At 48.0% G+C, this 17,495-nt stretch overlaps 1 protein-coding gene across 1 annotated transcript in view; it reads left to right on the top strand.

The window, feature by feature from the left end:
- Positions 1–17,495, top strand: part of LOC141097549 (acyl-coenzyme A amino acid N-acyltransferase 1-like) — a 75,641-nt gene that overhangs the window by 21,781 nt on the left and 36,365 nt on the right. The window contains exon 3 of the mRNA XM_073584773.1: positions 5,783–6,260. Within this exon, the coding sequence (XP_073440874.1) occupies positions 5,801–6,260 (460 nt within the window). The 5' untranslated portion in view covers positions 5,783–5,800. The remainder of the gene's footprint in view (positions 1–5,782; positions 6,261–17,495) is intronic.

Below are 17,495 nucleotides of genomic sequence, written 5' to 3'. Positions count from 1 at the left end.
TATGTTGTTAAGTCTCCTGTTATGTATGTACAGTATGGCAGGTTGTGCAATTTTTGGGACAACTAATAATAATAATAAATTTTATTTCTATAGCGCCGACATATTCCGCAGCACTTTACATTTCAGAGGGGATTTGTACAGACGATAGACATTACAGCATAACATTAAACACATAGATTATAACAAATGCCAAGATGAATGAGGGCCCTGCTCGCAAGCTTACAGTCTATGAGGAAAGAGGTAGAAACAAAAGGTGGGTGGTAACGGTTGCCCTAACATCTAACGTTGCTGCCACCCTGTGGTGCAGGTGTAAGTCTTAGACCTCTTTCACACATCAGGTTTTCGCCATCAGGCGCGATCCGGCTCTTTTGACAAAAACCGGATCCGGCGAAATGCAATGCCGGATCCGGTTTCCCCCTCATTGACTTGCATTTGCGCCGGATCGCGCCGGATGGCCATGCGTTTCATCCGGTTTTCGCCGGATCCGGCAATGTGTCGCAATCCGGCGTCTGGAAAAAACGGCTACTGTAACGTTTTTTGTCTCCGGCTTTTTCACACAATGAAAGTCTATGAGCGCCGCAATGCGCCGGAAGCGGCGAAAGCCGGATCCGGTGGCCGGATCCGTTTTTTTGGGTCTGAGCATGCTCAGTAGCTCTGCCCACAGCACACATATATAAAAGCATGACAGTGGGACCCTCAGCCACACCCAACATGCCACCCAAGACAGGAACCAGGCACAGGAGAAGGCAGGAGACCACTGCAGCACCATCAGCACCACCACCACCACAAATGGAGCAGCAAAGGGAGAATGCCGAACAACGGGAGGGGAGTCCACCAGCAGATGAGAGACGGTAATTATCAAATCCCCCATTCCTCAAAACTAGGGCTAAGGAATATCAAGATATTCATTGGCCCTTTGTTTCTCTTTATTCAACAGCCGCCCAAGAGATGCAGCAGCAGCAGCAATGGCAGCAGCAGCAGCACCACCCACAGCCATGGAGTCTGGCCAGCAACAGGACAGCACATCTTCTTCTGGGAGCCCTCCCTCGCATCGTCAGCGTTTGATGGTAAATTTTTATTTCCAAAATCCATCATCTCTGTAATATATGTCTATTCATTGCCTTTTATTTCAAAACAGGAATCACAAGCTGAAGAGGAGCTCCCAGAAGAAGAAGGAAGGGGTGGACAGACACCTGGACTGGGCTCACAATTGGTAAGATTTTTTCATCAAACGCAGAAACACAACATTACACTACACACAACACATAGAAAACAATGTTCTGCAGACATCACACAGCAAACAAATATGGCAACATCCAAAGACATAAATTTTTTTGTTTTCTTCTCTAGTCTTCCCAATCTGGTGCTCGGCCAAGAGGTCCTCGCAGTGCCTCCCAGGGTCGTCGGCGACAGCAACGCGGCGGTCACCAGCGTGTAAGTATAATATTTAAGTTAAATTTTGGTACACTTTTTATTTCATGTCTTAAAGTGTGGTGACTAATTTTGCTATTTTTCTCTTTTACTTTAACAGCCTTCACAGCGTGCTCCCGACTCTGACGGTGAGGATCGAGGAATAGATGTGGACCACCTCATCGATCTCGTCAGAGAAAGGGAGCCGCTATGGAATATGGCTGACCGCCGCCATGCTGACCTGATTGTTACCCGACGGCTCTGGGAGGAAATCTGTTCGCTCCTTGTGGACCGCTGGGAGGACCTCGATGCTCGGGCCCAGATTAAAGAGCGTAAGTATATACAGTACCGGTTGCTTGATGTAAACCAGTGTTTCCCGAACTCCCGTCCTCGTGGTCCCCACGGATCATGTGTTCAGGATTTTTATTTACTATGGAAATCCTGAAAACATGACCCCTGGGGACCATGAGGACTGGAGTTTGGGAAACACTGATGTTGTATACTAACCACTTTGTCCTTTCTCGTTTCAGGGAACAGAATTGTGAAGCGGTGGCAGTCTGTGAGGGATCGTTTCAAGAAGGAGTTCAATAAAGAGATGCGGGCCCCGAGTGGATCTGGAGGACGCAGGAGCAAGTACAAGTACGCAGAAGCCCTGTCGTTCCTCCGGGATACAATGGTCACCAGAAGGTAAATATTACACACCACATGTGACAAAAAAATGTTTAGATGTAAAAAAAATTTTTCAGCCACGGCCATGCCATGTCACTATTTTAATTGTTTTTTTTTCTCTTTATTCCACAGCATGGTGAGCAGCACTCGGGAGCCTGCACGATTGGACCCTTCTGAGGCGATCCCGGAGGATACCGGCACCGAGAGACACTTCGACCGCCCCGGTACATCTGCACCTTCCCAGCCTTCCCACACATTCGACCCATCTGTCCCATCCACCAGCACAGGAGCATCGTGGCCGCCTACATTACATGAAGCTGCTGGTGAGGAGATCACTTTCCCTTTACCCCACCCTTCTGCCCCTGCCACCTCTAGTACACCTGCGGGTACTGGGCGGCAGCGGCAGAGGGGTCAGGAAAAGACTTATGCGCCAGAGTTCTTGTCTAAAACAAGAACTGTCTAAAAGTCTTGTCAGAGCAAATCTCCGCAGGCTTTCAGCAGATCAACTCCAGCATTCTGGAGGTGAAGACACTTCTGCAAACCATGCATTCAGAAGCAAGATCTTCGCCAAACCACACCTTTTTCAGGTCTGTTGTGGAGCGCATGGAAACGCTCTCTCCTAGCCAGCAGATGCATGTAATGCATTCATGCCACGGTGCTCTCCAGCACGTTACCTCCCAACCTCCTCCTCCCACCCCAGTAGTTCCTCCACCTGCACCCCCTCCAGCCACTTTCCATCCTCCCCCTCCTATTACATACCAGCAATCTCCCCAGTACCAGCCACCTCCCCAGTACCAGACATCTCCCCACTTCCAGCAACCTGCCCCGTACCAAACTCCTTCCCCGTACCAAACTCATTCCCCATACAACTTTCCATCAACATCATCTGCTCCTACAGTCCCTGCCCAACCCTCTACTCCACCGCCCACCACCTCTTCTGCCTCCCACTTGTCCACCCATTCTGTAGATTTTTCCACACCTTCACTTCTAACTGTTCCTTCCCCACCACGATCCCAGTCCTCTCTCCACACTCCCAGTGTCGAAGTGTCCCGCAGCCCCTCCAGCAGTATTTCCACCACACACTACACCAATTTATAATGTGTGTTTTGTAATAAAAATGCCCAGTTGGTTTCAAACCTTTATTAAAAAAGTTTTTTTAACTTTAAAAACAGTTTACAAAAAAAAAAATTTTTTAAATAAAAGTTAAATTATCGTTTACACTGGTTGTCTGTCATTTCTTTCTGCGGCGAAATATGTTTAAAAAAAAAGGTTAAATACAGGGTATTTAAAAGGTAAAAAGGTATTCATAACCAGGTATATAACTGTGGGTAAATTTTAGCTTTTTGCCACAGTTGTGTTCCTGGTTGTGTTTGAAGCAAAGTATTTCACCTAAAAAGTTGTGTTTATTGTTGGTGATTTCCTAACAATGTACACAACTTTTGTTAAAAGGTGAAATACTTTGCATAAAACGCAACCAGGTACACACCTGTGGCCAAAAGGTAAAAATAGTTCAACCACGACAACATAGCCAAGTTTGGTTGGCAAAGGTATATACTGTTGGTACAGAAGGTACACAACTTTGGTTAAGGGCACAAATCTTTCACACTCTGTCATCCTGCCAGTGTACTCTGCCTTGAGGTGACATAAAGTATAGTGCAAACTTGTCCCTCATTACTGAAACCGTCACAGAACTTCTAGTGGTAATGTCATGGTAATCTTGCAAGGTGGTTTCTTCAGAGGTGTCCTCAATGGAAATGGGTTCCTTGCAGATAACAAAATTGTGGAGTACCACGCACGCTTTGATCACCTCGTCCACAGTTTCTGTCTTGAGGTTGATCGCAGTCAATAGGACCCGCCATTTGGCTGTCAGAATACCAAAGGTACATTCAACCATTCTTCTTGCTCTTGTGAGGCGGTAATTAAAAATGCGTTTTGGTCTTGTCAATCCTCTGCTAGAGTACGGTTTCAAAAGGTGTTCTGACAGCTGGAAGGCTTCATCCCCTACACAGACAAATGGCATAGGTGGACCAGATGTTTGCGGCAGCGGTCTAGGGGATGGGAACTGGAAGGTGTTTCCATACAGTTTACGCCCCATGGCAGACAGTTTGAAAACTTGAGAGTCATTGGAGCGGCCATAGGCCCCAATATCAACAGCAATAAATTTGTATTCCGCGTCAGCGATGGCCATGAGGACAATTGAAAAATATTTCTTGTAATTGAAATATTCCGATCCCGATCCTGCTGGCTTTACAATGCGGATATGTTTCCCGTCCACAGCGCCCAAGCAGTTCGGAAACTGACATATCTGTTGAAACTTTTCTGAAATTTCAATCCACCTCTCTGTTGTGGGCTCTGGTAAAAACTCTTCAGCTACGGAGTCCCACAGTGCATGCCATGTGTACTTCACTATTCCAGATATGGTGGAAATCCCGAGTCTGTACTGGAAATGCAGTGACGAAAGAGATTCTCCAGTTGCAAGAAATCTGTGGGGAATTAAAAAGCAATCAATTCGTTTAAAATCACAGCATTACATACCAAAACTCAGCTATAACACTTGGAGATACAAACTACCACCAACAAGATTGCAGTGAAAGTGTGCTCTGATGCGAGGCATATCCAATAAATGTGGCTTACCTTAAAGTCACCATCAGACGCTCTGCGGGTGAAACAGAGAAGCGGCAATAGGTGTCCGATTTCTTATGAGGTGTGCAATGCGCTCCACCGAGTAATCAAAATTCTCCATTTTCATCCGTACATATCCAAAAAATTTCTCCGGGCTTCGTCTAAGGTCCAAGCAGAGTGTAGAATAGACCCCACGCGTCATTCTCTTGGCTGTGATGGGGTGGATCCACAGACGTCGTCTACGATGCCTGATGCGCTGCTGTCTCGCTCTCTCCTTCTCCAGAACAATCACCCTCAAACGATTCGCCTCCGCTGTAAAATCCGCCAAATTCTTCAAAATATTTCCAATCACAACATCCATCTTCGCCAGTCACTTGCTCTTCTCTCCAACCTGCATTTTCTCCTCTACAACCTGTCAAAGAAGGGCTGTAGGAACACGGTATATATAGTTTTTCAGTAGCCAATTCCGTTCGGACGGCCACAAGGGGCCTTTTTAAAAACCGGATCCGGCGAAATCCGTCGAAAAACGGATCGAAAACCGGATGAACCGGATGAAGCGGATCCGGTTTTGGCTGTCATGCGCAAGACGGATCCGGCAGAAAACCGGATCCGTCACATCCGGTTTTACAAAACATTTGCCGGATCCGGCGCTCCGGCACGACGCCGGAACGCGCCTGACGCCGAAAACCTGATGTGTGAAAGTAGCCTTAGAGGACTCGCGCAGATGGTGCAGGCTTCCCATGGAAACTTTATTTTTACAATAGTTTTTTTATTCCACGTCAACAACCTTTTTTTATTGTTTTCTCCTAAATTGCACTCAAAGAAACCCTCCATCTAAGTTTTCTTTACTTTGGACGCCTTAATAAACACAATACATTGGGTGCCTGTGAAAAAATTGAATGGCCATCTGTACTTCCATTAGGAGAGAACGCCACTAGTATTTTCTTGCTCCTCATCAGTACAAAGTAGGATTCTGGTTGACAGTATGAAGTGTGGCATGTGAACACTCGATGAGAATAAATTCTTGTCTTAAAGCCTGTAAGTTTAATTGTGTCTTCTTGATACTTGTCTCCCATTTAAGACTCCTTGATCTTCAGATATGGTTGGCTTAACAGTCTCTCCTGAGATCTCATTGGTGGATGAACCAGTGAATATCCAAGCTTGGGGCCTTCCTCCCGACCAAGTAATCACTCTAGGAGCATGGCTGAAGGATGAGAGAGGGCAAATATTTCAATCCAAGGCTTTCTACAAGACAGACATGGAAGGGAAGGTGGATTTGGAGAAAACTCCGGCCACTGGTGGAGACTTTCAAGGAATCTGTCCTATGGGCTTATTCTGGGCTCTTAAACCAAAAATCCCATTTAAAAAACTGAATAAACGTGATGTTGTGGGAAGTCCTTTCTTGGTTCATATTGAGCTATATTCCTCATTGGAGTTCAATCTTCATGAAGATATACCTGCTGCGACCAAGGTCATTGAAAGATGGTACGCCGCTCCCGGAGTCCAGAGAATATTAATAAGAGAAGGACGGATACGAGGAGCACTTTTTCTGCCACCTGGTAGGTAATAATGTGCAAATACCCATACCAGTCATTATATAAATAATTCATAGAAAGGAGATGCATGTTTACTACATGATGTACTAGTAACCAGTGAACAATATAACATGCACTATATAGGACTTATTTAAGAAGGATGGATCGCTGAATTGCCAGCGCGAGACACTAAATTTGTCCGGGGCTGACCTGATTGATTATGTTTAAGTGAAGACAACTGGCTCCGACTGGTCAGGAAAAAAATGGGAGGCAGCCCTACACCAGATCTTGAGATTGCTTGGGGACACAGACACTGTACTCCTGTTAAACATAAACTGATGGCATAGCCTTCAGGTATGTAGATCCTTTAAAACATGGGAAAAGGCATTTAAATGAATGCTGATGCTGCTGTGATCACAGGACTTTTCAAGCTAAGACGTTCCACAGAGACCTGTAGTGCCCATTTCCAGTGTCTTTATTCCCTGTTTCAATGATCACAAGCTTCTCACATCTTCACCACCATGCATGACCTCCTGCTCTACACAACCTGACCAGACTTTCACTGCCCATATAGGAAAAGTGCTGATCTGCCAAAATCTTCTATCAAGCTTTACCCCTCTCTTCTATCTCTTCTGACATCTTTTAAATGAAGGGTCCTAGCAGTGAGTTTCTCTATACAGTATGGAAGTAGCAGCATTTTCAACTCCCTTCTCCCACTGTGTAGTAGGTGAGAGTGATCACCTGAAACTCCTGGTAATGTATTAAGCACACCACTGCCTGTCACCTCTGTGGATTACAACAGAAATTAAACTCCAAGCAGGTGTAAGTCGTGTACCGGTGGGTGTTCTTCAGGATGCAGTGGAGTCAAGGTCGAGAAAAAAACTACTCGTACACAATCCGCTCTCCATAACTATTTTACTTACTTATGAGGGTAGTTTCATGAGACAATAGAAAACATTAAAAAAATACATTATACAGACATTTAGCCAGAAGACTAAAACCCCTGTGCTGTACAGCATGGCACCCAAACGATCTGTACCTGCTGTATGTTATATAAATCTACCTACTGGCATGCCTATCTGATTTAGCTGCCCGTTACCTATTTAGTTTACACCCTGGAGACTACGGGCTCGCCTTCGGTTCAGCACAGCAGTTTACAATCTTACAAACATTCATCTATTCCCCAATCAAATATCCCTCTCCCATCCCGATGTGACCTCAATGTACTCAGAAGAATAGTCCGTCCTCAATTATGAGTTATATTATACTCACCCAGGGGCGGTCCAGGTCCGATCCGGGTCCGATGGGTGTCGCTGTCCGGTCGGCGCCTCCCATCTTCTAATAATGACGTCCTCTTCTTTGCTTCCTGTCGCGGATCCTGTGCAGGCATACTGTTCTGCCCCGTTGAGGTTAGAGCAGAGTCCTGCAGTGCTCAGGTGCCGGACCTCTCTGATCTTTCCCGGCGCCTGCTCACTACAGTACTCTGCTCTGCCCTCAACAGGGCAAATATAGTACGCCTGATCCGGAGCCGCGATGGGGAGCAAGAAGAGGCCGTCACCGCTAGAAGATGGGAGGCACTGGACCACGACACCCATCTGACCAAAACCAGACCCAGACCACCCCTGGGTGAGTATAATATGATTCGTTTTTCTTCTCTTTCAGATTACATCAGGGGCTTATCTACAGCATTACAAAATACTGTAGATAAGCCCCTGATGGCGGTGTCGGCAGATGATAGTCGAAAAAATAGGTGACAGATTCCCTAAGAACCTAAGATGGCCGCACTTCCTCTTCCTGTGTTTCACATCAGTCACATTGTAGTCCCACATATTACATTTTATAAGCACATCACAGTCTTTCAGTAATGGTTAAGCAACAGCGACATCTTGTGACCAAATAACAACATTACTGCAGAGAAGCAAATCTATTTACAACAGGTACAGTGTTACACTGGTGTAGATACAGGTATGCACAATTATATCGCTCTGGTGAGCCAACATGCATGCACCCCAACTCTCAAAGGTGATATTCCGCTTATGGATCACCCACCAGGGCAGTGGGGTTACTTGGTGCCAGGCCGGTATCTCAGAGGGAAGTGTCACAGTAGCGGTGACCCGGTCCGTGGCGCTGGGCCTCCATGCAAAAGGGGTTAAGCGTGGCTGATTAAAGTTTATAAGTGGTTGATACGTGATGCCACCTGTGGTGTTCGGCAATGAAGGGGTTAAGCCGACGCTGCAGGCAGATCCTCTGGGACAGATGGTAAAAGGCAACAAGATGTAATAGCTCCCCACAGGTAGAGATGTAGTCCCAGGGCAGTAGCAATAGGTGTTGAGGAAGAGGGTGCAGTGTTAGGCACAGAGATGTAGCAGTGCTGAAGGGGTTGCAGGAAGAAGGCAATGACACAACAGGGTGCAGTTTCCTTTACCTTTACTTTGCTTTGCAAGTGCAGTCCAGGATCCAGAATACAGATGGAGCAAGAGTTGGCCAGCCTGGAAGCAACTCAGGAATCTCTCTATGCAGATGGGTTGTGTAGTCTCCTTTCTAGCACTTATCTGTGGTACCTGCAGTACTGAGTTACACTGAAGTTCCTCATGCTTGCTCTCTTTTAGAACCCACTCGTATGGCAGACTGCTGTAGCCTCCTTCTTCTGGCTCACACGTTGCTGTTGTGCCTCCAAGTCTTATGTGGGAGCAGAGCATTTACAGCTTTCTATTCCTCCGGTTTCTGTTGCAGGAACATCAGTATCCATACAACCTCGGAGAACGGACTCCGGACCATGTGCTACGCTAGAAGTGAACCTGAACTCTGCTCAATCCTCCAGCTCTTCTCCCATCCACACACTTCGCCCTCCTTACATGAACTGACTAACTTCCCCTTCCTGGCCCCCAGAGAGCAGCTCCTCCCCCCAGTTTGGTTCAAAGCTCCCTCTGCTGGCCTGGAGTGGGAACTGTGCTGTGTGCAGTATTTAACTGAGAGACACTTTATTGCTTCCAAGCATGACATCACACTCCCTAGGTGGAAGGTAATGCCACTGGGGCAACCATACTCCTGGGGGGCGCCACATTCCCCCTAGTGCAATTCAGTACTCCCGGACTGAAGAAAACATTCAAACATATTAACAAATGAACAATTGTAACTCTTACAAGATTTCAAAAATGAAACATTACAAAAACCAAAGCTCAAGTGACGATTAGTCCATGTGTCAATGTCCATGGTCCATTTCCTGAGCAGTTGGTAACTATGTACAAGATAGTTTTGGCCACACATAGTCCTGTGGCCCAATTGCCCATCAAAAACAAACTGATATTTCCAAAAGGTTCTTACTGAGTCTCTGTAGGCACATAAGCTTGAAAAGTTGCATATTTACATTTTGCCATTTACATATCTTATTTATATACGAAACCTTAGAGGTGGTATACCTTGGGTACTGCGGACAGACCTAAGTAGCACTGGTGTTGTTGGGTACCTTACTGGATGCCTTGTGTTAACTACTACTGGTGTAGTGTGTGTTGTACTGGCTACACTACTGGTGGTTCTGCATAGCACAGGAAAACTAGATTTCCTAGGACCACTTATACTCACCGTGAGCATGACAGATTCACCACTGGCAGGGCGAGGATTCTCTTGCTCCACTGCTGGTGTGGCATCCACTTCCTGTACTTGCTGGTTTTCAGGGTGGTCTTTAGTCACTTCTTCTTGCACTACCAGTTGGGGAAAGGTCAAAACTGGCACCACTATGGCCTGATTCACTGTAGTCCAATTTGCAGGGAATTCTCCAAGTATAGTGCTGACCTTTTCTTCTTCTTCCTCTATGGGCTGAAGGTTTTTTTGCTCTCCCATCTTTTCCTTTAGCTGGTCAGGGCACAGTTTCAGATGATCCCTCGATACTGCTGATGAGGTTTCTCCTCCATCCTTACTGATAAGGCACACTTTGGTGTTGTCAAAGTTTGATGGTAGGACGGTGTAGGGTTCAGCTTCCCATTGGTCATCCAATTTATGCATCCTCCGTTTCCTCTTTAGGACCTGTTCTCCTGGTGACAAGGGAACTGCAGGTGCATGTTGATTGTAGTTCTTTTCCTGCTTTTGTCTTGCCTGTGCTAGACTCTTTTCTACGCACTCTTGTACTCTTCGGTATTGCTGCTGCCGCTCTGAATCCCAGTCAGCATCTGTTGATGTCACCTCAGGTGTAAGGACTCCCATATCCAAATCAATAGGCAACTTGCCAGGCCTCGCTCTCATTAGGTAGACTGGAGTGCAGTTGGTGGAATTCACAGAAATGTGATTGTAGAGGTCTACCAGATCTGGCAACTTCTCTGGCCACAGATTCCTCTCTTTCAAAGGCAAGGTCTTCAGTAGATCGATCACCACTTGATTCATCTTTTCACACATGCCATTGGTCTGTGGATGATACGGTGTTGTCCTGATCTTCTTGCAACCGTACAAGTTACAGAATTCCTGGAACACTTCTGCCACAAAGGCTGGACCTTGATCTGTGAGCACTCGCTCGGGATATCCGTGTGGTCGACAAAAGTGCTGTTGGAATGCTCTGGCTGCTGTCCTGGCTGTTTGATCCTTGACAGGCACGATTACCATGAATCTCAAGTAGTGGTCAATGATGGTAAGAGCATAAACGTAGCCTGAACGGCTTGGAACCAGCTTCACATGGTCCAGGGCTATCAACTCGATTAGCTGTTTAGTTATTATTGGCTGCAAAGGAGCTCGCTGGCTGTTACGGTCCTTTCTGCGCAGATTACATTGTCCACACTCCCGGCACCAATTTTCAATGGCCTTCCTCATACCAGCCCAATAGAATCTCTCCCGGAGCAAGGCCTCCAACTTCTTCCATCCGAAGTGTCCCGCTCCATTGTGATATGCTTCCAAGACCATTGATGCCTCCCTCTTTGGGACTACCACCTGCCAGACTAGCTCGTGAGTGCGGGCATTGATACTCTTCCGACACAGCTTTCCCTCATAGATGAACAGCCTGCCTCTTTCCTTCCACAACTGCTGGGTTTCTTCAGGAGCATCTGGACTTGGGCGTTGTGGAGACCAGTTATTCCCACGTCACCAATGTGACGTAACTACACAGGCAGAGCTCTCCAGCGCCCCCTTTGTCTCTCAGGTCACTAAGGGAACTGCACCTACAGCAAATGGCCACCGGGGAGGAAGTCCTGTTACCCGCTGGGTATTCTAAGATTCTTAATCAGAGTAAAAGCATCAGCCCAAGATTAATTTTATGGTTTAATAGCCTGAAGGGCACACTAGATAATTACAGAAATATACAGTAAGCTATACAATGGAATTACAGTGGATTTGCAGTCAGAGTAAAATATAATAATAAGGGTACAAGACTTAGAGATATTAAGCTGGAGGTCAATTTACCAGATTGTAGGTTGAATCTGGGTGCTGGGAGCTCTGCAGTCCACAGGTACAAGAATCTTAGTTGCCGGACAGACCCCCAAAGCACAGGCCGCTGCTCCCCTTGGCAGGTCTGTCCCCAGTTCCTTCTTAGATCACCATCGTCTGGTTCTTCTGTGTGAGTGTCTGTCTCTGCCATGGGCTGCTAGTTCTTAAACATGCTGGGTTCCTCCCCCTGTGTCAGAGGGTGGGCTAATAATCTCCACCCTTTAGCTCCCTGCAGAACTTATTCCCAATATCTAAGAAAGGGGGTAACTTTCTACAGAATGATCAGATCAGGACACGAGAGATACCAGTGAATGCGGTTTGTTTTGCCTGTCGTGTGGAGAGCAAACATGGCCCCCTTGGGTCGCTGTGGAGGGCCAATCTCTATATCTCAGGTCCCAGAGCCCTCACCGACTCAGGAGTCGCACTGCCAGATGCGCGATTTCCTCAGGGTCACACGGAAATTTTTTATGAGTCTATAACTCGAAAGGTGTGCTCATAATTCATTATCCTAAGATGGAGTCGAAGAGGTTGGGAGAGACAATGGATGTGTATTTCTGTGTCCAGTTGACAGGTATATTCTAATTGAAGCCCCCAGGCACCTTCCTGCCTCATGCTGGCGTGGCTCCTACTCAAGCTTTGAAGTTCTGCTTTGGCTTTATCTCATTATCATACTAAAAGACCTTGCTATTCAACATTGGAGCACTAAATCCTGTTTTCTTCAATATGCTTACAGGCCCTGGGGGGGTAGGAGCAGTTAACTCCTTCATCACAGGCATGAGTCAGCTTGTGACAGTAGCTCCTTTACCAGGCGGACTGCGGGGTCACTATCCTACGTTTCTGCCCAGTCATGATGGGGCAATGGATTTAGGGTGGCCTCTTTCACGATAGATCGTCTGTTTCTCACTCCTTTGGCACGTTGGGCCGCAATTGGCCGATGGAAGGCAGGTAACTCTATTTCTTCGAGTGCCTCAGGGTCTTCTCCTGCATCTGGCAGATTGGGCATTCTGGACAGCGCATCAGCATTGGCATTCTTGTGCCCCGCTCAGTACTTGATGGTGAATTCATAGTTAGACAGCCGGGCCATCCATCGCTGCTCCAGTGCACCTAGTTTGGCAGTTTCCAAGTGAGTCAATGGGTTATTGTCCGTGAAGATGGTAAACTTGGCTGAAGCTAGGTAATGTATGAATCGTTCAGTCACAGCCCAGACTATGGCGAGGAACTCCAGTTTGAAGGAACTGTAGTTGTCAGGGTTCCTTCAGTGGGACGAAGCTTCCTGCTGGTGTGGGAGATCACTCTTTCTTTGCCATTCTGTACCTGTGACAGTACTGCTTCCAGTCCCACGTTGCTGGCATCAGCATACAAAACAAATGGTTGGTCATAATCTGGGTAGGCCAGAACTTCATCTCCTGTGAGAGCCATCTTCAGTTAAGTGAAGGACCTCTCCAGTTCCTCATTCCATTCATATGTAGGACTCTTCTTCCTGGCTTTCTTGGGCTGGCGCACCAGAAGATTTTGCATAGGCGTGGCTATCTCAGTGAAGCCTTTGATGAACCTTCGGTAGTAGCCTACCAACCCGAGGAATTGACGTGCCTCATGGAGGTTGCTGGGCTTCTGCCAGTCCCGGATGACAGTGACTTTGTCATGATCCGGTGCCACACCTTCTGCACTCACTACATGACTGAGGTACTGTACCTTGGGCTTCAGGAGGTGGCATTTGGATGGCTTCACTTTCAGGCCAAAGTTGGACAGGGCTTCAAACACCTCAGCCAGGTGCTCCAGATGGTCTTCATAAGTCTTGGAGAAAACAATGACATCATCAAGGTACAACAGAATTGTCTCGAAGTTCTTGTGTCCAAGACAGCACTCCATTAGCCGTTGAAAAGTCCCTGGGGCGGTGCAGAGCCCGAACGGCAAGTAGTTGAACTCGCAGAGACCCATTGGTGTAGTAAACGCTGTTTTCTCCTTGTCTGCCTCTGCCACGGGGACCTGCCAATACCCACTAGTGAGATCTAAGGTGGAAAAATAGTTAGCAGTTTGAAGTGCGGCTAATGACTCCTCAATTCTGGGTAATGGGTAGGCATCCTTATGCGTAATGCTGTTAATTTTTCAGTAATCAACACACATTCTCATGGTACCATCTTTCTTTTTCACAAAGACTATTGGAGCTGCCCAGGGGCTACAACTGTCTCTGATCACCCCAGCCTCCTTCATTTCCCACAACATACTTTTGGCACATTGATATTGTGTTGGGGGTATAGGCCGGTACCTTTCTTTAATGGGTAGATGATCTCCAGTGGGGATATGGTGTTGAACCCCTTTTGCCTTCCCAAAGTCTAGGGGGTGTTTACTGAATACCCGCTCATACTTCTGAGTCACTTGGTAAACCCCACTCTTTTGGTATGAAGGGGTGGAGTCAGTTCCCACCTGCAGTTGCTGACACCACTCCTCCAGCTGCATTACAAAGCCATTGTCCCCTGCCTGGTCGGATGAGACCAAGGGCTCTGCTGCCTGTATTGTGTTGTTACTGACAGTAAGCAGCTTAGCAACTGTGGCATACCGAGGTATTGTGGCCTCCTCTTCCCCACAATTCAAGAGGCGTACAGGTACTCTCCCTTTGCGGACATCAACTACCCCACTGGCTGTCAGGACAGTGTGCCAACTATCAGAGTACACTGGCTCTACCAATGCTTGGTAATCTTTTCCTCTGAGGCCGATGGCTGCCCGACACCAAATTAACATTTCACATCTGGGGGGTATCGCAATGGGGACAGAATCACACACTCTGACGCTGCCAATTTCTCTGCCAGACAGGTCTACCTTCTGTCTTTGCATCAGGGCCTTGATCTCCTTCTGCAGGACTTGTTGTTCACTGGAACCAGCAGTCTCGGCTATCTGTTGCATCAAAACAATAACCTCGCAAGACAATTTTCAATCACATTAGTACCTAAGGTCATCATTGGGTTACATTCTCGTCGATCAATGTCTACAACTATCAGACCTTGAGATTTTAACTCTACTCGCCCCACTTTAATGGTAATCTCTTTACATCCCACTTGTGGTAAGGACTGACCATTGCTGGCAACTACTGTCAGTTCATCACTTGGGCCACAGGTAAGTTCAGAGTCAGCCCAATACCGCTTGTAAAGGATATATGGCATAGTTGTCACCTGAGAGCCAGTGTCCAGCAAAGCGTTCATGGGGATACCATCAATCACCACTGGGAGGACCGGTCACCCTCCGACATACTTGGCTCGCCAGTTCTTTGGGCCTTGTGGTCCTACTCCTGGGGGTTGGCCCTCTGCCCCAGGGGTTGCTCATTTAAATAACAGAATCTTGCGATGTGGCCTGCCTTGCTGCAGCGGCGACAGATGGGACATCCGTCCTGGTCATAGCGATCGTGGTTTCTCCCTCAGAGTGGCGGGATCCTCTTCTTCCGTAGCCATGAGACATCCTCTGGAATGGAGGCCAGCTGGATCTTCTCCTTTGAGGACACCTGCATGGACTGCACAGTTTTGGCAAGTGCAGCCATACTTTTGGTCAGCTCTTGGACCTGAAGGCGCAGTTCTGTAGATGGATCATTATCCAGAGTCTGTGCATCAGCCCCCACAGGGCTGGGAGGGAAAGATGCTGCTTCCTGGTGGTATGTAATCGCTGGGCGCCTAGGGGCGCTTGATGGCTGACATTTGGTTCATGCAGCACCCAGATAGCCCTGTCTTTGAAGTCTGAAAAGTCTAGGTCAGGGTTTTGTAGGGCTACGATGCGCAGCTATACTCTGTGGGTACTGGATAGGAGTCCCTCAATAAATTGCTCCTTTAACAGCCTGTCTCCATCTTTCACACTGTCTGGGTCAATCTGCTTTATGGCTCGCAGCGCCTCCTGCAGGTTAAGAGCATAGTCCCGTATACTGTCCTGCGCTTTCTGCTTACACCCAAAGAATCTCATTTTTATTTCAGCTGTAGTGCGGGTGTCAAAGGTGCTTCTTAGCTTAGCCAGAATCGTTTTAGCAGTCTCTTTATCAGTGTCCTGCCAGGCTTTTACTTCCCTTTGTGCTGCACCAGTTAGCTGCCCAAAAAGGATGTTCACTTTTTGGTTTTCAGATGGAGGATACACCGCAAACAAACTGCACAGTCTCTCTTTAAATTCACTCAGGGTATGTGACTCCCCTGAGTTTTGCGGTAACCAGGCTGCTCCCGTATACAGGGCATGGACAGCGGCATTATGGGAACTGCTTTGATGGGCGCTTGTTCCTGCTGTGCTCTGGAAACGGTGCTGGACGCTGGATTCTGCGGTGCCATTGGGGCCGCAGCTGCGCTGGCCCCTGCATCTTGCGGCGCTGTGGGGGATGCGGTGGTGTTCACCGCCGCATCTTCTCTTGCCTAAGACATTCTCCTCCCCCTCTAGTTAACGTTGGCCAGGCCCTGGGTGGCGCTGGCTTACTGGTTGCCGCTCCGCAGGCTGGATGATCGGGGTACGCTGGGACTCAGGCCTCTGCTTCTCACTTCCTGCGCGCTGGTCTCTTCCCACTCCGCACTTCACTTTTCGCGCTCTCCGGCTGGCTCCGCCCATGACGGCCCGCCCCTTTGGCTTCCCGCGCGCGCCAAGTAGCGGGGTAATGGTGGCAATGGCACAATAGGCCTATGGCACACACACAGTCTCTGGCACACAGGACCCGGGCACACCGGGCTTCTTAAATCCTGTTCGTGACACCAAAATGTATCGCCCACCAGGGCAGTGGGGTTACTCGGTACCGGGCCGGTATCTCAGAGGGAAGTGTCACAGTAGCGGTGACCCGGTCTGTGGCGCTGGGCGTCCATGCAAAAGGGGTTAAGCGTGGCTGATTAAAGTTTATAAGTGGATGATACTCGACGCCACCTGTGGTGCTCGGCAATGAAGGGGTTAAGCCGACGCTGCAGGCAGATCCTCTGGGACAGATGGTAAAAGGCAGCAAGATGTAATAGCTCCCCACAGGTAGAGCTGTAGTCCCAGGGCAGTAGTAATAGGTGTTGAGGAAGAGGGTTCAGTGTTAGGCACAGAGATGTTGCAGTGCTGAAGGGGTTGCAGGAAGAAGGCAATGACACAACAGGGTGCAGTTTCCTTTACCTTTACTTTGCTTTGCAAGTGCAGTCCAGGATCCAGATAACAGATGAAGCAGGAGTTGGCCAGCCTGGAAGCAACTCAGGAATCTCTCTATGCAGATGGGTTGTGTAGTCTCCTTTCTAGCGCTTATCTGAGGTACATGCAGTACTGAGTTACACTGAAGTTCCTCTTGCTTGCTCTCTTTTAGAACCCCCTCATTTAGCTGACAGCTGTGGCCTCCTTCTTCTGGCTCACACGTTGCTGTTGTGCCTCCGAGTCTTATGTGGGAACAGAGCATTTACAGCTTCCTCTTCCTCAGGTTTCTGCTGCATGAACATCAGTATCCATACAACCTCGGAGACCGGACTCCGGACCATGCACTATGCTAGAAGTGAGTGTGGCGCCCCTGAGGGTTCAGTCACCACAGAGGTACTGCACCTCCTCCTGAGGTGTGGTACCCCACTATTCAGGTAAGGTGGAGACACCTGACCACACTCCAACACCTGCATCCCACACAACATAGTAGTGTAGCAAAGCACCCTTTGGTGGCTCCCTGCTTGGAACACGAAGTGTGCTGGGAGGCGGGTGGAGTTTAGATTGCACCAAAACAGCGGGAAGAGGATAGGATTTAGTCAGTTAGTCACAGGAGTCTGACGAGGTCAGTCTGTGAAAGGAGATCCTCTGAGTGGGATGGATGAAGGAAGTGCTGCAGCCGACCTCAGTGATCTGGGTCCGCTGGCACAGGAAAGGAACATTAATAGAAAGCCTGACTCTCCA

This window comes from Dendrobates tinctorius, unplaced genomic scaffold, assembly GCF_039654945.1.
Source record: "Dendrobates tinctorius isolate UK_male_01 unplaced genomic scaffold, ASM3965494v1 ptg000085l, whole genome shotgun sequence".
NCBI classification, from domain to species: domain Eukaryota; kingdom Metazoa; phylum Chordata; class Amphibia; order Anura; family Dendrobatidae; genus Dendrobates; species Dendrobates tinctorius.
Note: the sequence above shows the minus strand (reverse complement) of the source record. Positions and strands in the feature narration are given on the sequence as shown.